The 21,540-nt window shown below is 32.3% G+C and overlaps 3 protein-coding genes across 3 annotated transcripts in view; 1 reads left to right on the top strand and 2 right to left on the bottom strand.

Annotated features, from left to right (window-relative positions):
• Window positions 1-2,595, bottom strand: part of LOC107493302 (uncharacterized) — a 65,931-nt gene extending 63,336 nt beyond the window's left edge. The window contains exon 1 of the mRNA XM_021132358.1: window positions 2,343-2,595. Coding sequence (XP_020988017.1) covers window positions 2,343-2,595 — 253 coding nt within the window. The remainder of the gene's footprint in view (window positions 1-2,342) is intronic.
• A 3,772-nt stretch (window positions 2,596-6,367) lies between these two features.
• LOC107493435 (uncharacterized) lies at window positions 6,368-6,733 on the top strand. Its single transcript, XM_016114538.1, has one exon. It carries the CDS (start codon window positions 6,368-6,370, stop codon window positions 6,731-6,733), a length of 366 nt encoding a protein of 121 aa, XP_015970024.1.
• A 9,227-nt stretch (window positions 6,734-15,960) lies between these two features.
• Window positions 15,961-17,702, bottom strand: LOC107493444 (protein FAR-RED IMPAIRED RESPONSE 1-like). Its single transcript, XM_016114546.1, has 3 exons — window positions 17,160-17,702; window positions 16,834-17,006; window positions 15,961-16,642 (listed from the first exon to the last, which is right to left on the bottom strand). Exons 1-3 carry the CDS (start codon window positions 17,700-17,702, stop codon window positions 15,961-15,963), a joined length of 1,398 nt encoding a protein of 465 aa, XP_015970032.1.
• Window positions 17,703-21,540: the final 3,838 nt, after the last annotated feature.

Raw genomic sequence — 21,540 nt, 5'->3', positions numbered from 1 at the left:
GGGGTGAGAGTTCATAGTAGCAAATAAAGAAAAAAGGAAGAACGAAAATAAATAAACAAGCAAAAGAAAAATATTTACAATAACCAATAATAAGGCACACGTTAGCAGTTCTCCGGCAATGGCGCCATTTTGACGTTAGGATTTTGCTAGTAAAGAATGTCATAAAAACAGTCGCGTTGTAGAAATAGTCTCTAAACCGACAAAAATCCCTTCGTACAAACGTTTTGGGTGTCACAAGTAACAAACCCCTTTACAAAATTGTTAACCGAGTATTCAAACCTTGGGTCGTCTTCTCAAGGAGCTGCAAAGAAGTATGTTCTTATTATTGGCTATAAAGGTTGTGAATTCGGGGTTTAGAAGGTGAGAAGCAAGTGATTTAAATGACAAGTAAAGTAAATGGCAATTAAAAATAAATAAATAAGGGTAAAACAACTTTTGGCAAGATAAGGGAATTTAGAGGTCTAACTTAGTCATCTCTCTCAACTATAATAAAAGTTGAATCTAAACCCCACTTGGTCAACCTTTACCAAGGCAAAGGAAAGTCAAGAGACTAATTAAATTGACCTTTGAATCCTAATTATTTCCTAAGAAAAGGTTGGGATTATTTAGGTTCAGCTCAATTAGCAAGATAACGATTATTAATTACGTTGAGTTTAATAACTGTTGAGTTACTAAATTCTTAATCTGAACCAAAAGGGAAAAAAAGTAAAATTGCTGGAATAATAAAAATATCCTTAAATGGGAAGCAATGGCAATTTAATTCAAAGAGAATAATTATAAACTGAAAATACCTCAATTATCATTAAATAAAAATGTCATCAACAGCCAATTGGGCAACATCAATCAAACATAATAAAGGCTTCAGAGTAATCAAAATATAAAAGAGAAATTAAATAGTAAAAAGGAATATTAAACCTAGGATTGAGAGTCACTCTAGAAAGCTAAGAGAAGTCCTAAATCCTAATTTCTAAAAACACTACCTAAATCCTAAGAGAGAGAGAGAGGAGAGGCTCCTCTCTCTCCAAAACTACATCTAAAACATGAAAAGTAAATTATGAGAGGCATCATTAGGAATGGATGCATTCCCCCACTTTATAGCCTCTAATCTGTGTTCTCTGGGCCGAAAACTGGGTCAGAAATAGCCCAAAAATCACTTCCAGCGCTTTCTGGTCCGTACAGGTCGCAGAAAAGTGACGCGGCTGCGTCGTCCACGCGACCGTGCGGATTGGGTGTTGGCTAGGTCACGCGTCCGCGTGACCCACGCGTTCGTGTCGCCTGGCGTCAAGGTAACTATGGCAAATTATATATCAAATCTAAGCCCCGGACGTTAGCTTTCTAACGCAACTGGAACCGCATCGTTTGGACCTCTGTAGCTAAAGTTATAGCCATTTGAGTGCGAAGAGGTCAGGCTGGACAGCTTAGCAGTTTTTCCAACTTCTTGCATTCCTTCCACTTTTGCATGCTTCCTTTCCATCCTCCAAGCCATTCTTGCCCTGTAATCTCTAAAATCACTTAACACACATATCAAGGCATCTAATGGTGATAAGAGAGAATTAATAATAAGCAAATATAAGTCCAAAGAAGCATGTTTTCAATCAAAGCACATAATCAGGAAGGAAATATAAAACCATGCAAATAGTATGAATAAGTGGGTAAAGAGTAGATAAAAACCACTCAATTGAGCACAAGATAAACCATAAAATAGTGGTTTATCAGTGACTCTCATTGGATTGAAGGTAGAAGACCGTCCTGATATATTGTGTCGAATTTTCAAGATCAAGCTTGATAGTTTGATTGATGACCTAAAAGGGGGAAAAATCTTTGGCAAAATTTTGGGATGTAAGTCTGTATTTATGCAACCCCTTATTAAGATCTTATGTTGTAATGTTTTGCTCATTTGTCTTTTTTAATTTTCAGATGTTTGCACTATAGAGTTTCAAAAGAGAGGACTTCCGCATGCACATTGATGACAAGTCATCTTAGCCTAGTTTTAGTAGCCTTTTTCCTTTGTTTTTAATAGGTTTTATGCACTTTCTTGAGATACAAGTAAGCCATTTGGGTAAAAATTCATATGTATTTAGATTCAATCAACCATGAGTAAATTGATGCATTTTCATGAGGTTTTGTGCTATAATTGCTTATATATCAAGGATAATAAGAAGTCTCCTGATTTTAGCATAGCTTTGATGCATTTGTTGATTGATGACAGGTGACCAAAAGGCTTGTAGGAAGGTTGAAGAAAGGGATGGCAGAAGGTAGCAAAAACACACCCTGGGGGAGGCCAAGTTTGCGCCCAAGTTTGCCTCAAACTTGGAGGCAAACGTTGGCTCAACAACAAGCACCAGGGGAGGCCAAGTTTGCGCCCAAGTTTGCCTCAAACTTGAAGGCAAACATTGGCTCAACAATAAGCCCCAGGGGAACCTCAAACTTGGACGAAAACTTGGAGCAGGGGAGGCCAATGTTTGCGCTCAAGTTTTCCTCAAACATGGAGGCAAACGTTGGCACCAAAGCATTCTTGGAAGGAGCACGTTTGAGTTCAAGTTTGACCCCAAACTTGAACTCAAACATGAGTGACAGATAATTACCGTTCTGCATAATTGTAACACTCCAACGTTTGGGTTAAAGTTTGCCTCAAACTTTGACTCAAACTTAAAGGCTCCAAAGTCCAAATTGCAAACGGTTTTCTCTCAAGTCCAAGAGCAACCAACTAAGGCCATCTTCAATGCAATTCTATCAAGGCCAAGGCCCAAATTCAAGGCTCTATGATCATTTGAAGAGAGTGTATAAATAGCTTAGGATTTAAAGTTTAGGGAGCTTTTCTTTTTAGATTTTTTTACTGGATTTCAGTGGAGAGCTCAATTTTATTTTTTTCATTGTTGATTTAGAGTTTTCGGGAAGAGTTGGGAAGGAGAATTGAATTCTCTTCCTCTGGGTTTTCTTATTTTCTTTTTCTGCACACTTAGCTTGAGTCTTCGGTGTTGAGAATTGAGGAAATTCTGTCTCAATCTCACCTTGAGATCTCTCTCTGTTTTGATTTACTGCACTATTTGAGAAATTGAGATTTGAATTTAGTTCTTCTGCTGTTTAATTTTAAATTTTCTGCAATTGTTTTTTGAAATTGGATCAAAGAAGGCAGTGAGATCTAGACTTGGTTTTCTAGTCTCTTGACCCCTGAGATCTTGCATTTTCTTTCTGTTTAATTGCTGAGGCTTCTTTAAGCCAATTTGTTCTTCTGTTTGAAATCTGTTTCAATTCAATTCACTTTTTACTTTCCTGCTTGTTGCAATTTACTTTTCCTTGTTAAATTTCTGCAATCCCAGTTCCCTGATCCCTTTAATATTCAAGCAATTTACATTTCTTGCACTCTAAGCTTCTGCAATTTACATTTCTTGCACTTTAAGTTTCTGTCATTTACTTTACTTATTCTTTAAGATTTAGCACTTTTACTTTCGGTTTTCTTTAATTTACTACAGTTCATCCCTCTCCCTTTACAATTCATGCAATTTACCTTCTGTCAATTACAAATCACCCAAATCAACTCTTGTTCGCTTGACTAAATCAACCACTAAACTAAAATTGCTCAATCCTTCAATCCATGTGGGATCGACCTCACTCACGTGAGTTATTATTACTTGATGCGACCTGGTACACTTGCCAGTGAGTTTTGTGTTGGATCGTTTTCCACACATCACACATATCCTTTTATTCATGAGTAACGAGTTCAAGCCACAAATACGAGATGATATAGAAAAACATATAATAGTTGAGATTCCTGATGAAAATCGAAGGCCAAATCTTCATGGAGCTGTTCAAAATTACATGGTACCTGGTCCATGTGGTCCGTACAACAAGAATTCACCTTGCATGAAGAATGGATCCTGTTCAAAGTTCTATCCAAAAGAGTTTAGACAACGAACACTCATTGATGAAGTTGAATTTCCCAAATATAGGCGTACTGATAACAGTCGAACAGTGAAGAAAAGGGAATGTGTACTAGACAATAAGTTCATTGTTCCATATAATCCAGAATTGTTGCTCAAGTTCGGGTGCCACATAAATGTGGAATACACATGCCAAACAAGTTCTATTAAGTATCTGTTTAAGTATGTACACAAGGGTAATGACCGTGTAACAGCTCCTCTATACAATGCTGGTGATCCATCAGAAGCCACACAAGTTGTTGACGAAATTAGAAATTACTATGATTGTAGGTACATTTCGACATGTGAGGCAGTTTGACGTTTATTTGGATACGAAATCCAAGAGAAAGAACCATTTGTGATTAGACTTCCATTCCATTTGGAGGATGAGCAACCTGTTGTTTATGGTGAAACTTCTAATGTGAATGATATCGTCAAAGGAGCAATATCTCATAAGTCCATGTTTTTGGGATGGATGGCGGCGAACATGTCATATCCCTATACTCAAAGTCTGACTTATGTTGAGTTTTCAACTAAGTTTTTTTGGAAGGACGATGCTTCAAAGTGGTTTCCTCAAAAGCAAGGCTTCACAATTGGAAGGTTGACTCATGTACCTGCAGGTAATGACGAATTTATATTCAATTTTGATCTTATTTATTTGATGATTTAAATTTAAAATCTTAACATCATGTACCCCATGTTTATTTTATTCGATTTATCTACACTAGAAAATAAATGTTCAAATAACTTTCAGTAGTTATAATCTGTAGATTATACAATTTTAGAATTGTTCTATATTTTTTAGAAAAAATTAATCTTATGGGGATGTGTAGCTACATAATAATTGAAATCACGTAACTTAATCAATTTAACAACTTAAAAGTGAGATTTTAACCAAGTTTTTTGCAGCAAATACCGAAGAATATTACCGATGACTTCTCTTGAATACTCAAAGAGGATATATGAATTTTTGAAATATAAGAACAGTAGGAGGAACAATTTATGCTATGTATAGAGATGCATGCTTCGCCCTTGGACTCTTGCAAGATGAAAGAGAATTCATATATGCAATTAAAGAAGCAAGCTCATGGGACTCAAGATCATATGTTAGGAAGTTATTTGTCATTCTATTAACATCCAACAATATCTCAAGACCAGAACATGTCTGGGATAGATGTTGGTATGATCTCTCAGATGATATTTTGTATCGATGGAGAGCTGTGATGAACATGAGGGGTGAGTTTTTATTAATTGCAATTATAAAAGTTCTTTATTATTGATCATTTTTAGTTTGATTAAATTCTTATAGTATCGTATAATATGCAGAATTAACCATGTCAGATGATGAGATTAAGTAGTTGTGCTTAATGGATATAAACAAGATCTTACATTCATATGGTAAAACCTTGAAAGATATCCTCCTTTGCCTTTAGCAACTGAAGTTGATAGTTCTTTGTTAACCGAAAGGGTTATCAGGGAAGAGCTAAATTTTAATAGGGATGATTTAAAGAAAAATGCATTAGACATGTTAGCCATCGCAACACTTGAGCAGAAATATGCATTCGATAAAATTGTTACAGTTGTGTATTGTAATAAAGGGGGTTTTTTCTTTGTGTATGGTCATGGGGGTACTGGAAAAACATTTATCTGGAACTTTATATCTACTGAGATTCGCTCAAGGGGTGATATTGTGTTAAAAGTTGCTTCGAGTGGTATTGCATCTTTACTTCTTCCCAATGGAAGAACGGCACACTCAAGGTTCAAAATACCGCTGAATATAACTGAAAATTCTGTATGTAACATCAAACCTGGTTCCCCTCAAGCAATGTTGATGTTAAAAGCCAAACTTATAATTTGGGATGAGGCTCCAATGGTTAGTAGATACTACTATAAAACGCTTGATAAATGCTTGGGTGATATCATGAGGTTTTCTCCAACATATAACAAAGATTTACCCTTTTGAGGAAAAATGATTGTACTAGGTGGAGACTTTAGACAAATTCTTCCTGTCATTCCACGAGGATCAAGACAATATATCGTTCATTCAATCGTGAATTCGTCTTATCTTTGGAAGTTTTGTCAGGTGCTCAAACTAACAAAAAATATGAGACTCTTTGTAGGGACGACTGCTTCAGATTAAGATGAGACAGAGCAATTTGGTGAGTGGTTATTGAAAGTTGGTGATGGTCTAATAGGTTACAATATGGATGGTGAATCTGAGATATGTCTTCCAGGAGATATTGTTATTCCTTCTTCAGACCAGGCATTTGATGAGTTGGTTCATTTTTCTTATCTAAAATATTTTGGATAACATATCCTCAAAGGATTTTTTCAAAACAAAAACTATACTGGCTCCCACGCTAGACATCATTGAAGAGGTGAACAACCATCTGATGGCTATCATTCTTGGAGGGAAAAAATTATATTTTAGTTTGAATTCGATTTGTATGGATGAAGGGAATATGGAGAGTCAACTAGATCTCTATGGTCCTGAATTACTGAATAGCATAAATTGCTCTGGTTTGCCTCCACATAAATTAATACTCAAGGTTGGTGTTCCGGTGATGTTATTGAGGAATATTGACCAATCCAGTTGTCTTTGTAATGGTACAAGGCTACAAGTTAGGAAGCTTGGAAATCATGTCATAGAACGTGAAGTTTTAACGGGTAACAATGTTGGTCATATTGCTTTGATTCCAAGAATGAATATGGTACCAACAGATGAAACCGTCCCAGTTAGATTCCAACGAAGACAGTTTTCCATAATAGTATCATTTGCCATGACAATTAATAAGTCTCGGGGACAAATTTGATCTCATGTTGGATTGTACTTGTCCAAACCAGTTTTTACACATGGCCAACTATATGTAGCACTTTCAAGAGTTAAGTGTAAGAGAGATTTAAAAGTTTTACTTATGAATCATGTATGAATGTCTGCAAATTCAACCATCAATCTTGTTTATAGAAAAGTCTTTGAAAAAATAAGATTCTAATGTAAATATTTTAATTTTATTTTAAATTCTGTATCAGTGTATAATTATTTTACTTTAAAAATGTAAAATAATTATTACTCACTTTTTTAAGTTAAACTTTGACTTTGATAATAATTTTATAAATTTCTTAAAATAATAATTATTTTGTATTTTTTTTTAAATATCCAAGCATATGAAATTTTTTTTACTTTTACAAATTTTTTGGTGTTGAGCACGGATTCGTACACTAGTTATTATAGAAATAGAACATATTAAGTTACAATATTTTAAAATTTGTCGATAAAGATAAAACCGGAAGTATCTAAGTTGAGAAAGGATAGAATGAAACCAGATATAACAAAAATCTATCTTTATCGGTTCCACTATTACCTTTATGTATATAATAATAATAATAATACCTTCCATTTGATATGTATATTATAATAATGAGTAATAATAATACCTTTCATTTGATGATGTATTGTTCTTCCTTTTCAACAAAGAAGGCGTTAAACTTGTCAATTTATTAGAGAAGAAGAAGAACCAAAAAAAAAAGAAAATATAAAAGACTAATATAATAAATTTTAAATATGAAAAATTAAAATAGTAATATCGTGAATATGAGAAATTATTTTAAGGATTTAGTCTTTATTTTAATTTTTTATTTTTAAAATAAGAGCTCAACACAGTAAAGTAAAATTTTTATTTATTATTTCAACAAATGTTAATACATTATGTGTCTATGTCTTTATTATATATATTTTTGTATACGCTAACTGAACAGAGCCTTGGAACGTAGCCATCAAAACACTTAACAGGCTCATGTACTCCATCATATATGCTATTAAGAGGAGTTGAGCAACTAATTAAACCTTGTCATTGATGATTTAATTTACACCAAAAATTTTATCTCCTTACCTTGAAAGAAAAAAATCAACAGATTATGGCTATTTGTCAAAAATAATCCAAGAAATACGAGGAGCTAAGTATATGAACCTCAAGGAAATCCTATACATATTACAGCTATTTGTCCAAAATAATCCAAGAGATACGAGGAGCTAAGTATATTAACCTCAAGGAAATATATACCATAGTTTGTGATGATATATAGAAATAATGTTTGAGATCTAACTTAACCGTTAATACCATCTTAAAATTGTGATTTGTTTGATTTAGATTCTTTGCAAAACAACACACAAATACACTTTTTAGGCATCGGATTCGATAGTCCCAGAACGTTTGGACCATTAAATGGTCATATAAGAAAACATGTTTTTTAAGTTTTTTAATAATTATTAAATAGTTCTTTTCTAATTTTAATTACAAATTAACCCCATATATTTTATTTAATTATAAAAACTATTTTTTATTTTATAAATTATTATTTTATCATTCATCTATTATGTTTATTAACAATTAAAAACAAAAACAATAACGAATTAGATCTTCGATTGATCGTAAAAACTTTTTGGCAATCCTAATCGATTAAAAGTTTATCTTTGATCTGTTACATCCCTCGAGCATTGTGAAATCGTGTTTCATAGAGAATCAATCGATTGAATTAACAAAACAATCGATTAAATTTCAAGTTTCTCATAACTCAATCGATTGGATTTGACTTTAGGTTATTACAAAACAATCGATTGAAAATTGCAAGGCAGTATGGTTTTCGCAAAAATCAATCTATTGGTCATATTACCCAATCGATTGAACAATGACTAGAATGTGGACTTTTTATAATTCAATCGGTTGTTTATATTACCCAATCGATTGAAAGTTTCAAAGCAATATGAGGTCTCACAATTCAATCGATTGGTTGTGTTACCCAATCGATTGAAGTCTTCAAAGCAATATGAATTTGCCCAATTCAATCGATTGGTTGTGTTACTCAATCGATTGAAAGCTTCAAAGCAACTTGAGGTCTCACAATTCAATCGATTGGTTGTGTTACCCAATCGATTGAAGTTTGTACATGACTAATGGTATATTCCAATTCAATCGATTAGTATGAGAATTTAATCGATTGGAATGTGACGTAAATAAGTTTTTTTCTGCATTCAATCGATTGGTAATATAATCCAATCGATTGAATTTTAAAATGTGCTATATATTAAACCTGGTAACCATGCGTATTTAGACTCTCTCCCCATTTTAAAACATAACAACACCATTTCTGCACCTCTCTTCTCTCTCTAAATCTAGAAAATTTTTCTCTTCTTCTTCTCTAATCTCACCAACATCCACTCCAAACTACATACATATTATTAATCCTCATCCAAATCCTTACAAAACCCATCGAACTAATATCCCCAAAATGGCCAAAACTAAGAACGCCAAAAGAGCTAGGGTTGAGGGTGAAAGTTCTGCATTCGCCAGACTAGTTGCTTCATCCCATTACATGGCAAGGGGGCTGCCATCTCCGAAGGCATTGAACAACTATGTGGAGAAATTTGAGTCAAGGGAAATTGTTCCTCCCAGGTACATAACAGTTGAGTTCATTCATGATAGACATTATAATTTGGTCTAGAATGCTTTGCAAACACAGCACTTGACTGATTTTGTACAAACTAAGGATGATTATTATCCGCACTTGGTTAGGGCTGTTTATAGTGCTTTAAATTATATTGTTCCTGAAACTGATAAAGAGGGTGAGAAAGTAATGCCGCTGATTGAGTTTGATTTAGGGTCACGGCATTATAGAGTTACTTTGGAACAATTAGCTGAACAATGGAATTTAGTTTATCATGGGGCAAAATTTACTAGAGGTATTGTGGCAGATGAGGAATGTGGTGAATATAATAGATTGGTTGGTTTTCAAAATCTACAATATGAGAAACTACATATGGATGCTAGAGATAATATAAGTTGCAGTGGTTTGGGTAATGAGCAGCGTATATTGATGTATTTATTTTCATACATGTTGATTCTAAGAAAACATAATCATGGAATCTTGTTTAACAAAGATATTCTAGTGCTTTGGGCTATGGTGACTGGAAAGGAGATAAACTGGCCTTATTTTATGGTTCATCATATGCTTGAAATGAAGAAAGGAAAATCAAGTGTTGGTTTAGGATATGCTTGCCAATGGACCAAGATTTTCACCTGGCTTGGAATTGAGTTGAGTGAAGAAAAAAGTATCATCTTGAGTAATGTAGCTAAGATTGATGACAGCACTCTAAGACAGATGAGAAGAGATCCGGATGCCCAAGAACCTCAAATCTAAGGACAACCACAAGACCCTGAGGTGTAAGCACAATCCCAAGAACCCCCACCACCACTGCCTCCTTCGCCAACAATGCGAGATTTAATGGATGAATTGCGAAGCATAAGATTATATATGGGGAGACAATTTGCTTATATGAGGCAGCGTTAAGACAGGCAAAATGAAGCTATCAATCATCAAAGAGAAGAAATTGATCTTCTATACATTATTCTAGGCATCACAAACCCAAGGGGCATCATCCCAAGGGGCTGGACCATGAAGAAAATCTGTTTCAGGGTCTTGAAATTGTTTCGGTTGTTCCTGAAATCAATTGATATCCACGATTGAATTGGCTTACCAATCGATTGAAGAATGCTTGCAATGAGGAGTTTGTATGCATTCAATCGATTGTTTTATTAGTGAAATCGATTGAAGTATCCTCAAATACTAATTCAATGATTGTTTTGTTAGTACAATCGATTGAAATATCCACAATTACTTATTCAATCGATTGTTTTATTAATGAAATCGATTGAAGTATCCTCAATTATTATTTCAATTGATTGATAAGTGCTTGAACACGTATAATGCTATTCAACTAGTTTGTTCCTATTTTTATTTAATTATTAGTGATCCGTCTATTATTATTATTATTATTATTATTATTATTATTATTATTATTATTATTTGAGTATTTATCTACTTAAAAATAATTATAGATAAGATCTAATCATATGAATTAATAAAATTTACTTTGTTAAATTGTAAAATAGAAATCAAGATATAATTCAATTTGTATTTGATTTTAACCAAAAGATAAGATAACATAAAAATTTTTAGAATTATTCACTTAGTTTAAAAATTTAAAAAAAGATAGAATTAAAATTTGATTATCTTTATTCGGTGTATATATATGTGCTCACTCCGACTAATTTTTTATACTTTGACAAATTATTTTAAGTATTTGCCTTTCAACCAAATCTACTCATACAATATTCTTCAGTTGATAATAATCATGGATATTCCTTCTAACGAAGATTTAGTCCCCAATGATGCATGTAATATACAAAATATGTCACTGGCTACAGACTGTGATCTTATCACACTTGATTTTGGTGATCAAATTAGAACTACAATTCCTAGTGCTAAGGTAAACCGTAATGGGTTTTTAATTTTTAGTAGAATATATTATGAGTGATTTAATCTTTTATGTTTTCTTTCTACAGGATGACCTAGCTATCAATGACGATGTTATTCAATACAAGGATCTAAATAAAAGTGAAGAATTGTCTAGTAAAGTGGAAGAGGTTCTCCTTAGCATGCAGGTAATTTAATTTGGCAAATAGTGATGCAATTTATATTATGTAATACATTTTATATATTATAAACATTTTTTTGCTATTAGTTGTGATTAGAGAAATCTTTGTCTTATTCCATTGACAATCTTATTAGAACAACCATCACTCTTTTTGTATTTTTACATTTATATGAAATTATTTTACCTAAAATATTTGCAGTTATTGAGAGTTGTAAACATGGCTCGGGACGAAAAAATTGATAAAATCCTTGAATCTATAAGCCGCATTGAGACAATGATATCATAACTGAGTCTGAACAATGATTTCGAGACTCCAACCAAACTTTCTTCACAAAAGACACGTCCATTCTCAAATAGATTAAAGCTAAGAGTTTAGATATTGATATTCATACTGCTATATCAGACGATGAGGATGATCTTATTGAAATGGACAAGAGGTCTTTCACTCACGATGATGCGTTCAACATCAAAATCAATATGGACAAACCAGTATCCCCAACTATAAGAGCCGCAACGAAAAAGAAAAATATATCAAAGGTATATATGCATGTGTAGTAAAATTCATGCATCAGATTTTTTACTAGTATATTCCTAACATGATAATAAGTGTTTATTGGCCTATTTTTTTTCTTAGGGTGAGACTATTATGGGGACACAGAAAAAATTACCGTTTACTCTCCCAGGCAGAGTTAGAAAGCCAAAGATTGAGCCCAAATCATTCAATAAATCCAAGGCGTCTTATGCATTGAGCCAATCCACAAAAGACTATAGCAGACCTGTTTATTTCTTTTCCATTACCAACGTAATTACCTCTTAGGCACCAATCTTTAATTATCTAGTTTGTTATGAGTAGTGCTAATTAACCATCTAGTCTGCAATATGTATTGCTAATACTTTTGTGTTAAACTTTGTAGTCAATGAAGTATAAATTTATGCCAACTCCAACCATGCGTCTTTTGGAAGATCAGATAAAGGCTTGTACATATGCATTTTCAGCCTCGCTACATCCATCGTAAGTTAATTTGATATTTTTTGTGTTGTCGACGATCAATGAGGACCCATCTAATGTGTTTTGGTTTTTAATTGATACAGTGAAGAAGTTGTAGTAACAAATACAATCAAAGCAACTAGATCAGACTTTGATCATTTTATACCTGACAAACCCATTACTGATAAGGTACATAAATCATCTATTAATTAATTTACATTTGATTTTCTGCACAATCTAATAATATATTTAGATTATGATTCAGATTCTTGAATTAGCGGCATTGAGATGCACTGATGAACAATCTGATGTAAGTTTTAAGAGAACATGGCAACTTCCACCGAGTTTTATGGTATATTATATAACCCCTTACAAGATAATTTTATTGATTATAAATTATAAATATAATGCTGATATAGAACCATGCTTTATCATGTACTAACAGTTATATGAATGTATTAATGAATTAGGTGGATGTATTCAGCAAGAAAAATTTAAAGCAGAAGATGGAACGCTATATTTATAAATTTATGCAACCTACTGCTGATTTAGAATTTGTAAGATTTTTTTTGGATATTCTTTGTTGAATATAGTTTTTTCTCATTAACAAACATAACTCACGGGAAAATTTTGTGGTCTAGATATATGTTCCTATTCAAGAGGGTGACCACTGGTATCTAATGGTAATCTCGGTTGATCGCACAATCTATCACTTGGACACCCATTTTAATGATGACAGAATTTACTATCGTGAACGTGTTATCAAGACACTAGTAAGGCCAAGAAAAAAATTTTATAAGCTTATTTGCTGATATTTTGTTTTTATTATTTAACTAGTTAATTGAAATTAGGCAAACGTACTGGAGCAAGTCATCATGTCAAACTTTTACAAGAATGATGACATTCAAGAGTATAATAAACAATTTCATGACTACAAAATTAAAAGGCCAGAAGATATACATCAATGTAGTTCAAGCTGGAACTCTGCAACTTAGGTAATGAAGTGGATGGATATGACTTTTGAGTTTAAACCAAATGGTAACAATAAGGTGAGCATTTATAAAATAACTCTCTAATATTTAATCCCTATTTTTTTGTACTAATTTATAATAAATAAATTGCAGCTTGAGGATCATGATATTCACATGATAACCGCTATGCATTTATTCAAAAGTCGGATCAACCAGAAGAAGTCACAAATTATAGCGCCGGCCAATGAGTTTTGGAATATGCAGACAAACCATGAGATGTAAAGATAATAGTAGTAATTTAGATAAATTATAATACTTTGGTTATTGAGTATTTATTTGTTATGTTTGGTGGATGTACTTCTTTAGTTATTTTTCAATGACTTCTTAAATAGATATTTATTGCTTTGTGGCTTTTACAAATTTTCTCTATTTCTATGCACTATATAGATATTTTAGTTTAAAAAACTCATATTTTTATGATGAAGTAATGTCATTTTCATTTATTATTTCAGCAACAATGCCATACAAATATTATGTCTTGTGAATTATATTTTACTTTATATAATCTATTTATTTAAAAAAATTTCCCATTTTTTATTTGTTTGCATTCTATTTTTTTGTTTTTATATATTCAAGATTTAACCTCTCTATTGAATCTTGACTAGAAAAAAAAAGATTATGCAATACATACCAAAGAAAATTAATAATCTGTTCATATATTGCTAAGACATATGCAGTATATATGTTACAAAATTTTAAGCAATTCTTCCTAGATTAACGTGGTTCTAAAATGGACATACTTAATTCATTAGTAGCAAGTAAATTACTCTAATTTGGTGAAGTATGATAAATGATCTTTCAAGCCACAAAAGGTTTTTTTCTTAAATTCTCTTGTTCATATTTTGTAAGGCGTATTTTAGACTTGTTTATATTTGTGGAGCTTCCTTTTGCACTTGCGTGGTAACTTCAAAAGTCCAATGTCACAATGTCATTGAGTACCAAAAAATAATAAAATTATATAACAAGCTGCTATGTTTACAATATAAGTTCTTTGGCAATGTGGCTGAAGTTTGTCCTAATGACAAGTACAAGTTCTTTAGAATTAATACATGTGCTAGAAAGAACAATAGCATCATTCTTAGGTAGTATCATTAAGCTAAAATATGATAATTCTTCATTATGTATTAAACTCTATCCCATTAGTACACAAACATGTTCTTACTTGTAAGAGTAATTAGAGAATCTGTAAGATAGCTTGGCTTGACTTTACTTAGTTCTGGTGCATCAGCAACATAATAGGAGGAGGTGTAGTAGTTAAATATACTTAAATCAAAGGACCCTCTTAAAATCCCTGATTAATATGAAGAGAACTTTGGCAACCTATTTCCCACCAGAAGCTACATCGAACTTGGGTAGTTTCCTTTTGTTATTGGCTCTATAAACCTGAAATTTCATTATTTGAATCAGCTTTCATGTGACAGTGAATTCATATGACAAATAAGCTACAGCAGCATATAATTTACAATGAATTCAAATGACAAAAATTCTGTAACATGTGATGGCACCATCAAGAAACAAGCCTCAGCCACATTGCCAAAGAACTTGTACATCAAGAACAGATGTCATGTCCTCACCCTTAATCATATTTATCTTAACTCTATTCAAAATCATCTTTATGTCCCTACTTCCATCAAATTCAAGCAAACCAATAACCCTATCAGCATCTCTAAGGGAAGTTATATCTGGTGTGGTTATCAAAATTTGCATCCCGATTCAAATGATATCCACCCCTAAATGTGATAAATCAAAATAATATTCAATATTAGCATCATAAAAATCAATCCTTGATCCAACCCAACCCAAGAGAGAAATACAGTATACATAACAATAATTCCAAGTAACAATATTTACATACCGGCAGCGAGAGACAGACAGCGGCGAAGACAGAGAGAGAGAAAGCTCAAACAAAGCTTTCACGCGACAGCGACAGAGCTTTAATGCGACAGTGACAGAGCCTCCACACATGAACACAAAGAGAGAGCTCTCGAACAGAGGAGACGACGACGGAGCTTCCACACGCGACGGTGCTTCTACATGCACGCCTATATCCAGTGGAGAAGTGTGGCGATGAAAACGAGCGAGGCTGCGAGGCTGGGGGCTGGGAGCTGGTAGCTGGAAGCTAGGAGCTAGGGGCTAGGGGCTAGGGTTCTTCACTTTATTCTTTCAATTTCCATTTTCAGTTTTAGAGAGGAGAGGGTGGGAATGGGGTTGGGGCTGTGTTAGGCCGTTAGGGTATTAGATCTAAGTTTTTTTTCCAGCCCATTAAACGACGCCGTTGGTGGGGCAGTTTAAACCATAAACCCACTAAAAAAACCGTTTGGTTCTACCGGTTTGCCAGTTAAATACCGGTTTGACCGATTTTTTGACTGGTTTTTTGCTAAATGATATTTATTTGACAATTATTTCATATAAAAAACATAAGCACGAATATTGGAAGAATATATAAAATTTCATTAATATAGTAAAAAAAATAGAAATACAAATATGAAAGTGATTCTCTACGCAAAAATATTAAGTTTATGGAGGTTGCTAATTATCGCTATCTAAATCAGCTGTCGGTTCGGTATACATGTCGCCATCATCCGAACCATTAGCTTCATCTTCTATAACATTGTTGTCAATGTCCTTTTCCCAAGGACATGCTGTCTTCTTATGTCCTTCCATTTGACAAACATTACAACGTTGCCGCTTCTTCTTAGATGGTTGTCCTGAGCCTATATTGGTTTGATGCATATACAGATTGCTACTTTTAGCTACACTTGACTGAGGTTGATTAGTGCCTTCATCTGCAGCCTTGTAAGATGAGTACAATCCCATAATTATGTCACGTGTCTCTTCATATCTCTTTGGGACTTTAGTAGCAACAACAACCAATTGTTTAGAAAATTCCATCAAGGCACTTTGATGACTAATAACAACAGCATCCCTGGTGAACCCACTTGCATCATTGAGTGCTGATTTCACCTTTTTTGTCCATCTATTCAATACCAATGACCAGAAAATCTCACAAATTTCTCTTTCATCTAGAACTTTCACAATATGTTCGCAAGGAATTCCAAATGACTCCATTCTTAAACAGGTACACATGAAGATCATTTCTTCTTGACAAAATTCAACGGTCCACATAAAATCGGGCCTCCCATGCTTACACACAATGTACTTTATGCAATCATCGTTATTCTCTATGTTTAGCACCCGCATTGATCCAACTCTAGAGAGAAATTACCAAAATAATAGCAATATCTTATGAGTGTATAACTCAACAGCAAATCTCTCTAGCAGCTCTATACAAGTCTACATGACAGGCACCCCACGTGTAGATTTATAATCAGCATTAAATTCTTTAAAGTGCAAGTGTGCAACACACCTTTGAAAATGCTCTACAAAATTTGCAAATCATACCGCGACCTCACATACATTGCCACAACTGAGTGTAAACCTTCACATCTTGAGGTAGTTCTAAAGTCAGCAAAAAATTTTCCTCTTATATATGCAGTAGCCCACATATGCTTCTCTTCATACATGTTGTTCACGCACGGCTTATCCTCAAGGCCAAATTCTTCAAGAAGCTGAACCTACTTACGCTTAAACACGGGATTCTTGTAGTCTCCCAACATGATTTTTCTAAATTTAGATGTAAATGATAGATTTCCAACATTGCTAATTGCATTTCAAATGAGGTGCCAAGTGCATAATCTATGTCTGACTTCGGATAATACATCTCTTACTACATTCTTAATCTCCATGGCCCCATCAGTTATTATTGAGGTCGGGGTCTTACCCTTCATTGCAAACATGAGCTGACGTAGGAGCCAAATATATGTATCAGTAGTTTCGTCCATAATTAACGCAGCAGCAAAAACAATTGTTTGGTTATGGTGGTTAACCTCGCTGAATATGACTAATGGACAACTATACTTGTTCTTCTTGTACGTAGCATCAAAAGCAATAATATCTTCGAAGAGTTGGTAGTCTAGTTGGCTGATCCTATCAGACCAGAACAAGTTACGTAACAAACCTCTTGAATCATGACATGTCTTGAAATATAATTGTGGATCCTTCAACCGCATATCCTCCAACTTCTTCAACACTCGTGCTGCATCACCAGGAACTTGACGCCTTTGCCGAGTAATCTCATTGTACATATCTCTGAGACCATAGCTAACAAATTCATACCCGCCTGCTTGGCTAGCTAGAAGACCAAATATCTGTGAAGTGATAATTCCGGACTTTAGCATGTTAATCATTTGCATAATATCTGCCTCTGACATTTTTCTATGGGCAGGCAACATAGAACTAGATTGTGTATCTAATAGATCATGATTATGTTCGTCAGAGAAATAAAAGATATGCCACCTTCCAGTTTCTGGTACAAATTTAACATCCATTCGGACTTTACACCCAGTTCTTATTTTCAATCTAGGCTCCTTCTTCCTTTTTTTTCCCTCGTGTAATATTTCTCCTCTCTGAATCCTTGCCTATGACATACAAACTTTTGTTTGTAAATCTCACTAATACTATTCTTGAAAGTCTTACTCTTCCTTGCACTAAAGCCCTTCGACTTTGAATACTTCAGATCAAAATCAAATGCAAGCTGCAAAGTAGAAAAGTGATATTTACCAATTTTTTCCGCACAATTTTTACTGAAATTCAAAGTTGTAATGTCTTGCACGGAGTCAACTGCATAAGCATCTTCAAGGGTATCTTCTGACTAATCAGATTCAGAAAAATACGCTCCCTCAGTAAATTCATCTCTGAAATCTTGTTCGAATTCATTCTGTTCATCCATCATATCTTGGCCACAAACTAGCTCTTCTTGTTGGTTAATGTCATCATCCACCTGGTATTGCTCATCCATCTCAGTGTCTGTAAATATATCTTACATCTTAAAAATGTCCAATGAAAAAAAAATTCAGTACACTCCGTCTTATAACATTACAAAAAAAAAATAGCTTCTAATATTGCTAGCAGGGACGGATCCATAAATTTTAATATGAAGGGGCCAAATTTTAAATATTTTTTATTCTATAAAAATAATTAACATATAGTTATTAGAGTTAGTTTTTTAAAAGATTTATTAATATATATATAATTATAATTTTTTTCACAATTTTATTTTTAATATGATAATTACATAAAGAAAATATAACAATATCAATAGTACATTATAAAATTATAAAATACCAATAATTTATAGCGTGTTTAGTTAAAAATTATCACATATCTTATTAATTAAAATTAATTCTTTCAAAAATTTTAAAAAAATTAAAAATAAATTATAAATTATTAATTATTTAGAAGACACAATACCCTTATAGAATACAAGATATAAGATATTTTTATAAAATTTTTCTTTTAACAACGTAAATTTAGAAGAAAAATTAGTATTTTTTACAAGAAAATAATATCTAAAGTGCATAATGTGATTACCAAAATATAACTACGTAAGTTATTATTAATATAATAATATGAATGTTAAATATATTAATATAAAAAATAAATGATTTTTTTAAAAATAAGTATAGAGATTATTATAAAAACTAATTTGAAAGATACAAAGATTTGAAGGTATGATATTAAATTAGTTAAGTAAAAAATATTAGTGAATTAAACAATTGAGATATAAATCCATTACATAGTGAAAAATAATACATATAAAACTATTAAATTACATAATATTTTTTATTTTTTAAACACATATCTTATATATAAGTATAGTTTCTTAAAATTTTGTAGGGTCAAAGCCACAACTCGCCTCCTTTAGGTCCGTCCCTGATTGCTAGCTAATTAATAATAAAAAATAATAAAATTTATTTACTTTTTAGTATTTCTCAATGTCTATGAATTATTAAAAGATAAAAAAATATTTTTTCATTACACAATCAATTTCACGAATAAAGTATTGAAATGAAGAATTGCAAAATTAGAGATTCTATTCACTGACCTCGATTTTGTAATCAAAACGGTAAATTGTTTTCTGAACACTAAATGAAAAAATTGATTGGACCTTTGCTGATTGTTACAACTGTAATTATCAATTAATGATATAATGATGAACAAATATTGGATATTAAATAGACGGATAAAAAATGAAGAAAAATTGGATATTAAGTAGATGGATATCCGAAAGAAAAACAATAAAATTTTTTATAATCAAATAGATTGATACATGATTTTAATGGTGGGATTGAATAATTGGTGATAGATTATTCACCAATTTATAATCTTAATATTAAAGAAAAGATAAGATTAGAGTATCTAAATCAAAATAAAAACTTAAAAATTGAAGATAGAATTTTAAAGATAAGATAGATAAATAATAAGATAATAATTTGTAAAAACGATAAAAAATTGAGAACGGCATACTGCACAATTCAATCGATTGGGTAACACACCAATCGATTAAATTGGGGAAATATATATTGCTTTGAAGTATTCAATCGATTGGGTAACACAACCAATCGATTGAATTGTGAGACTTCAAGTTGCTTTAAAGTTTATAATCGATTATGTAATATAAATAATCGACTGAATTATAAAAAATCACATTCTAATCATCGTTCAATCGATTGGGTAATATGACCAATCGATTGATTTTTGCGAAAACCATACTGCCTTGCAATTTTCAATCGATTGTTTTCTGATAATCTGAAGTCCAATCCAATCGATTGAGTTATGAAAACCTGAAATTCAATCGATTGTTTTGTTAATTCAATCGATTGATTTTCTATGAAACACGATTTCACAACGCTCGAGGGATGTAATGAATCAAAGATAAACCTTTCATCGATTAGGATTGCTAAAAATTTATTACAATCAATCGAAGATCTAATTTGTTATTATTTTTGTTTTTTATTTTTAATAAACATAATAAATGAATGACAAAATAATAATTTATAAAATAAAAAATAATTTTTATAATTAAATAATATATATAGGATTAATTTATAATAAAAATTAAAAAAAATTATTTAACAGTTATTAAAAAATTTAAAAACCATATTTTATTATAAAACCATTTGATGGTCTAAACCTTTTACTACCATTTAATCCTTTGTCCACTTTTTGTGTTGGTTTCAAATTTTGCTTTGATTTTTCTCGATATAATTAATTACTTGTTAGTAGTTATGGGAATAGAGAAGCCGAAAAACTATGATATTATAACAGAAAAATTTTATTTAAAATGAGAAGAATAGTAAAATAAAAAAAATAAAAATTTAATTATTGTTCAATCTATAATTTTTGTCGTAACGTGTGGACTACTACTTCAATTTAAAAGAAAATGAATCATCAATTTTTAAAGTATAAACTGCGTTTCCATCTGCAAATAGTAAATAGGATAATACAAGAAAAACATGCTTCACCGGTTGACCATATCATGCAACATAATGACATATCACATATACAAGGCTCAACTATTAGGATCATGCATTTCAAAGGATTACTCAACTTACTCCTATGTCACACGAACATCATATATAAATTAAAAGAATACTTCCGGAGCCTAATATCTTATGTACCACCATTATCCAAACGTGATAATCGTTGTCATTCACATGATCACATCACCAACACACATCCTGTATAAATTGGAGCATTATTTTTCTAATTACTAACCTTTTATTTTAACAAAGTTAAATTCTAAAAGAGATGTTCAATCGTTATACTAAGATGTACTGTATTCGCTATATTTTATCTTAAAATTGATTTTATAATTTTAAATGAATTAATTAATTTTACAAAAAATTATTAGATCAAAATATTTTATAATTTAAATCTTATTATGATTTTTTATAATTTATATATTTAATTTATTCTTTTGATTTTACGTAAAATCTGAGTTTAGGAGGGAGGGGAATTTTTGGAATGTGAAATGGCCATGTTAGAGCATTAGAGAAAAAAGAAGTCCACCAAGGAGAGTACACAATCGTTAGGGATGGCAATACCACCCGAATTCGCGGATACCCATCCCGTCTCTATCTGTTTGGAGCGGGTAATTATCTATTCGGGATGAGTAATTATTCGCTCCGTACCGGAGCGGATTTTTAGCGGGGCGGGTTCTTGGAAGGGGCATGGCGGGTTGGGTTTAGGTAATATCCGCCCCTACCA

The sequence above is a fragment of the Arachis duranensis genome, chromosome 1 (genome assembly GCF_000817695.3).
Source record: "Arachis duranensis cultivar V14167 chromosome 1, aradu.V14167.gnm2.J7QH, whole genome shotgun sequence".
Lineage (NCBI taxonomy): Eukaryota > Viridiplantae > Streptophyta > Magnoliopsida > Fabales > Fabaceae > Arachis > Arachis duranensis.
Note: the sequence above shows the minus strand (reverse complement) of the source record. Positions and strands in the feature narration are given on the sequence as shown.

Excerpts from the sequence above, each read along its gene's own strand:
- LOC107493435 (XM_016114538.1), top strand. The coding sequence starts at position 6,368 with ATGGATGAAGGGAATATGGAGAGTCAACTAGATCTCTATGGTCCTGAA.
- LOC107493444 (XM_016114546.1), bottom strand. The coding sequence starts at position 17,702 with ATGTCAGAGGCAGATATTATGCAAATGATTAACATGCTAAAGTCCGGA. Across the intron at positions 17,007-17,159 it reads CCATGGAGATTAAGAATGTA|GTTCAGCTTCTTGAAGAATT; the intron begins GTAAGAGATGTA and ends AAGCGTAAGTAG. Across the intron at positions 16,643-16,833 it reads GCAATGTATGTGAGGTCGCG|AGTTGGATCAATGCGGGTGC; the intron begins GTATGATTTGCA and ends ATTTCTCTCTAG.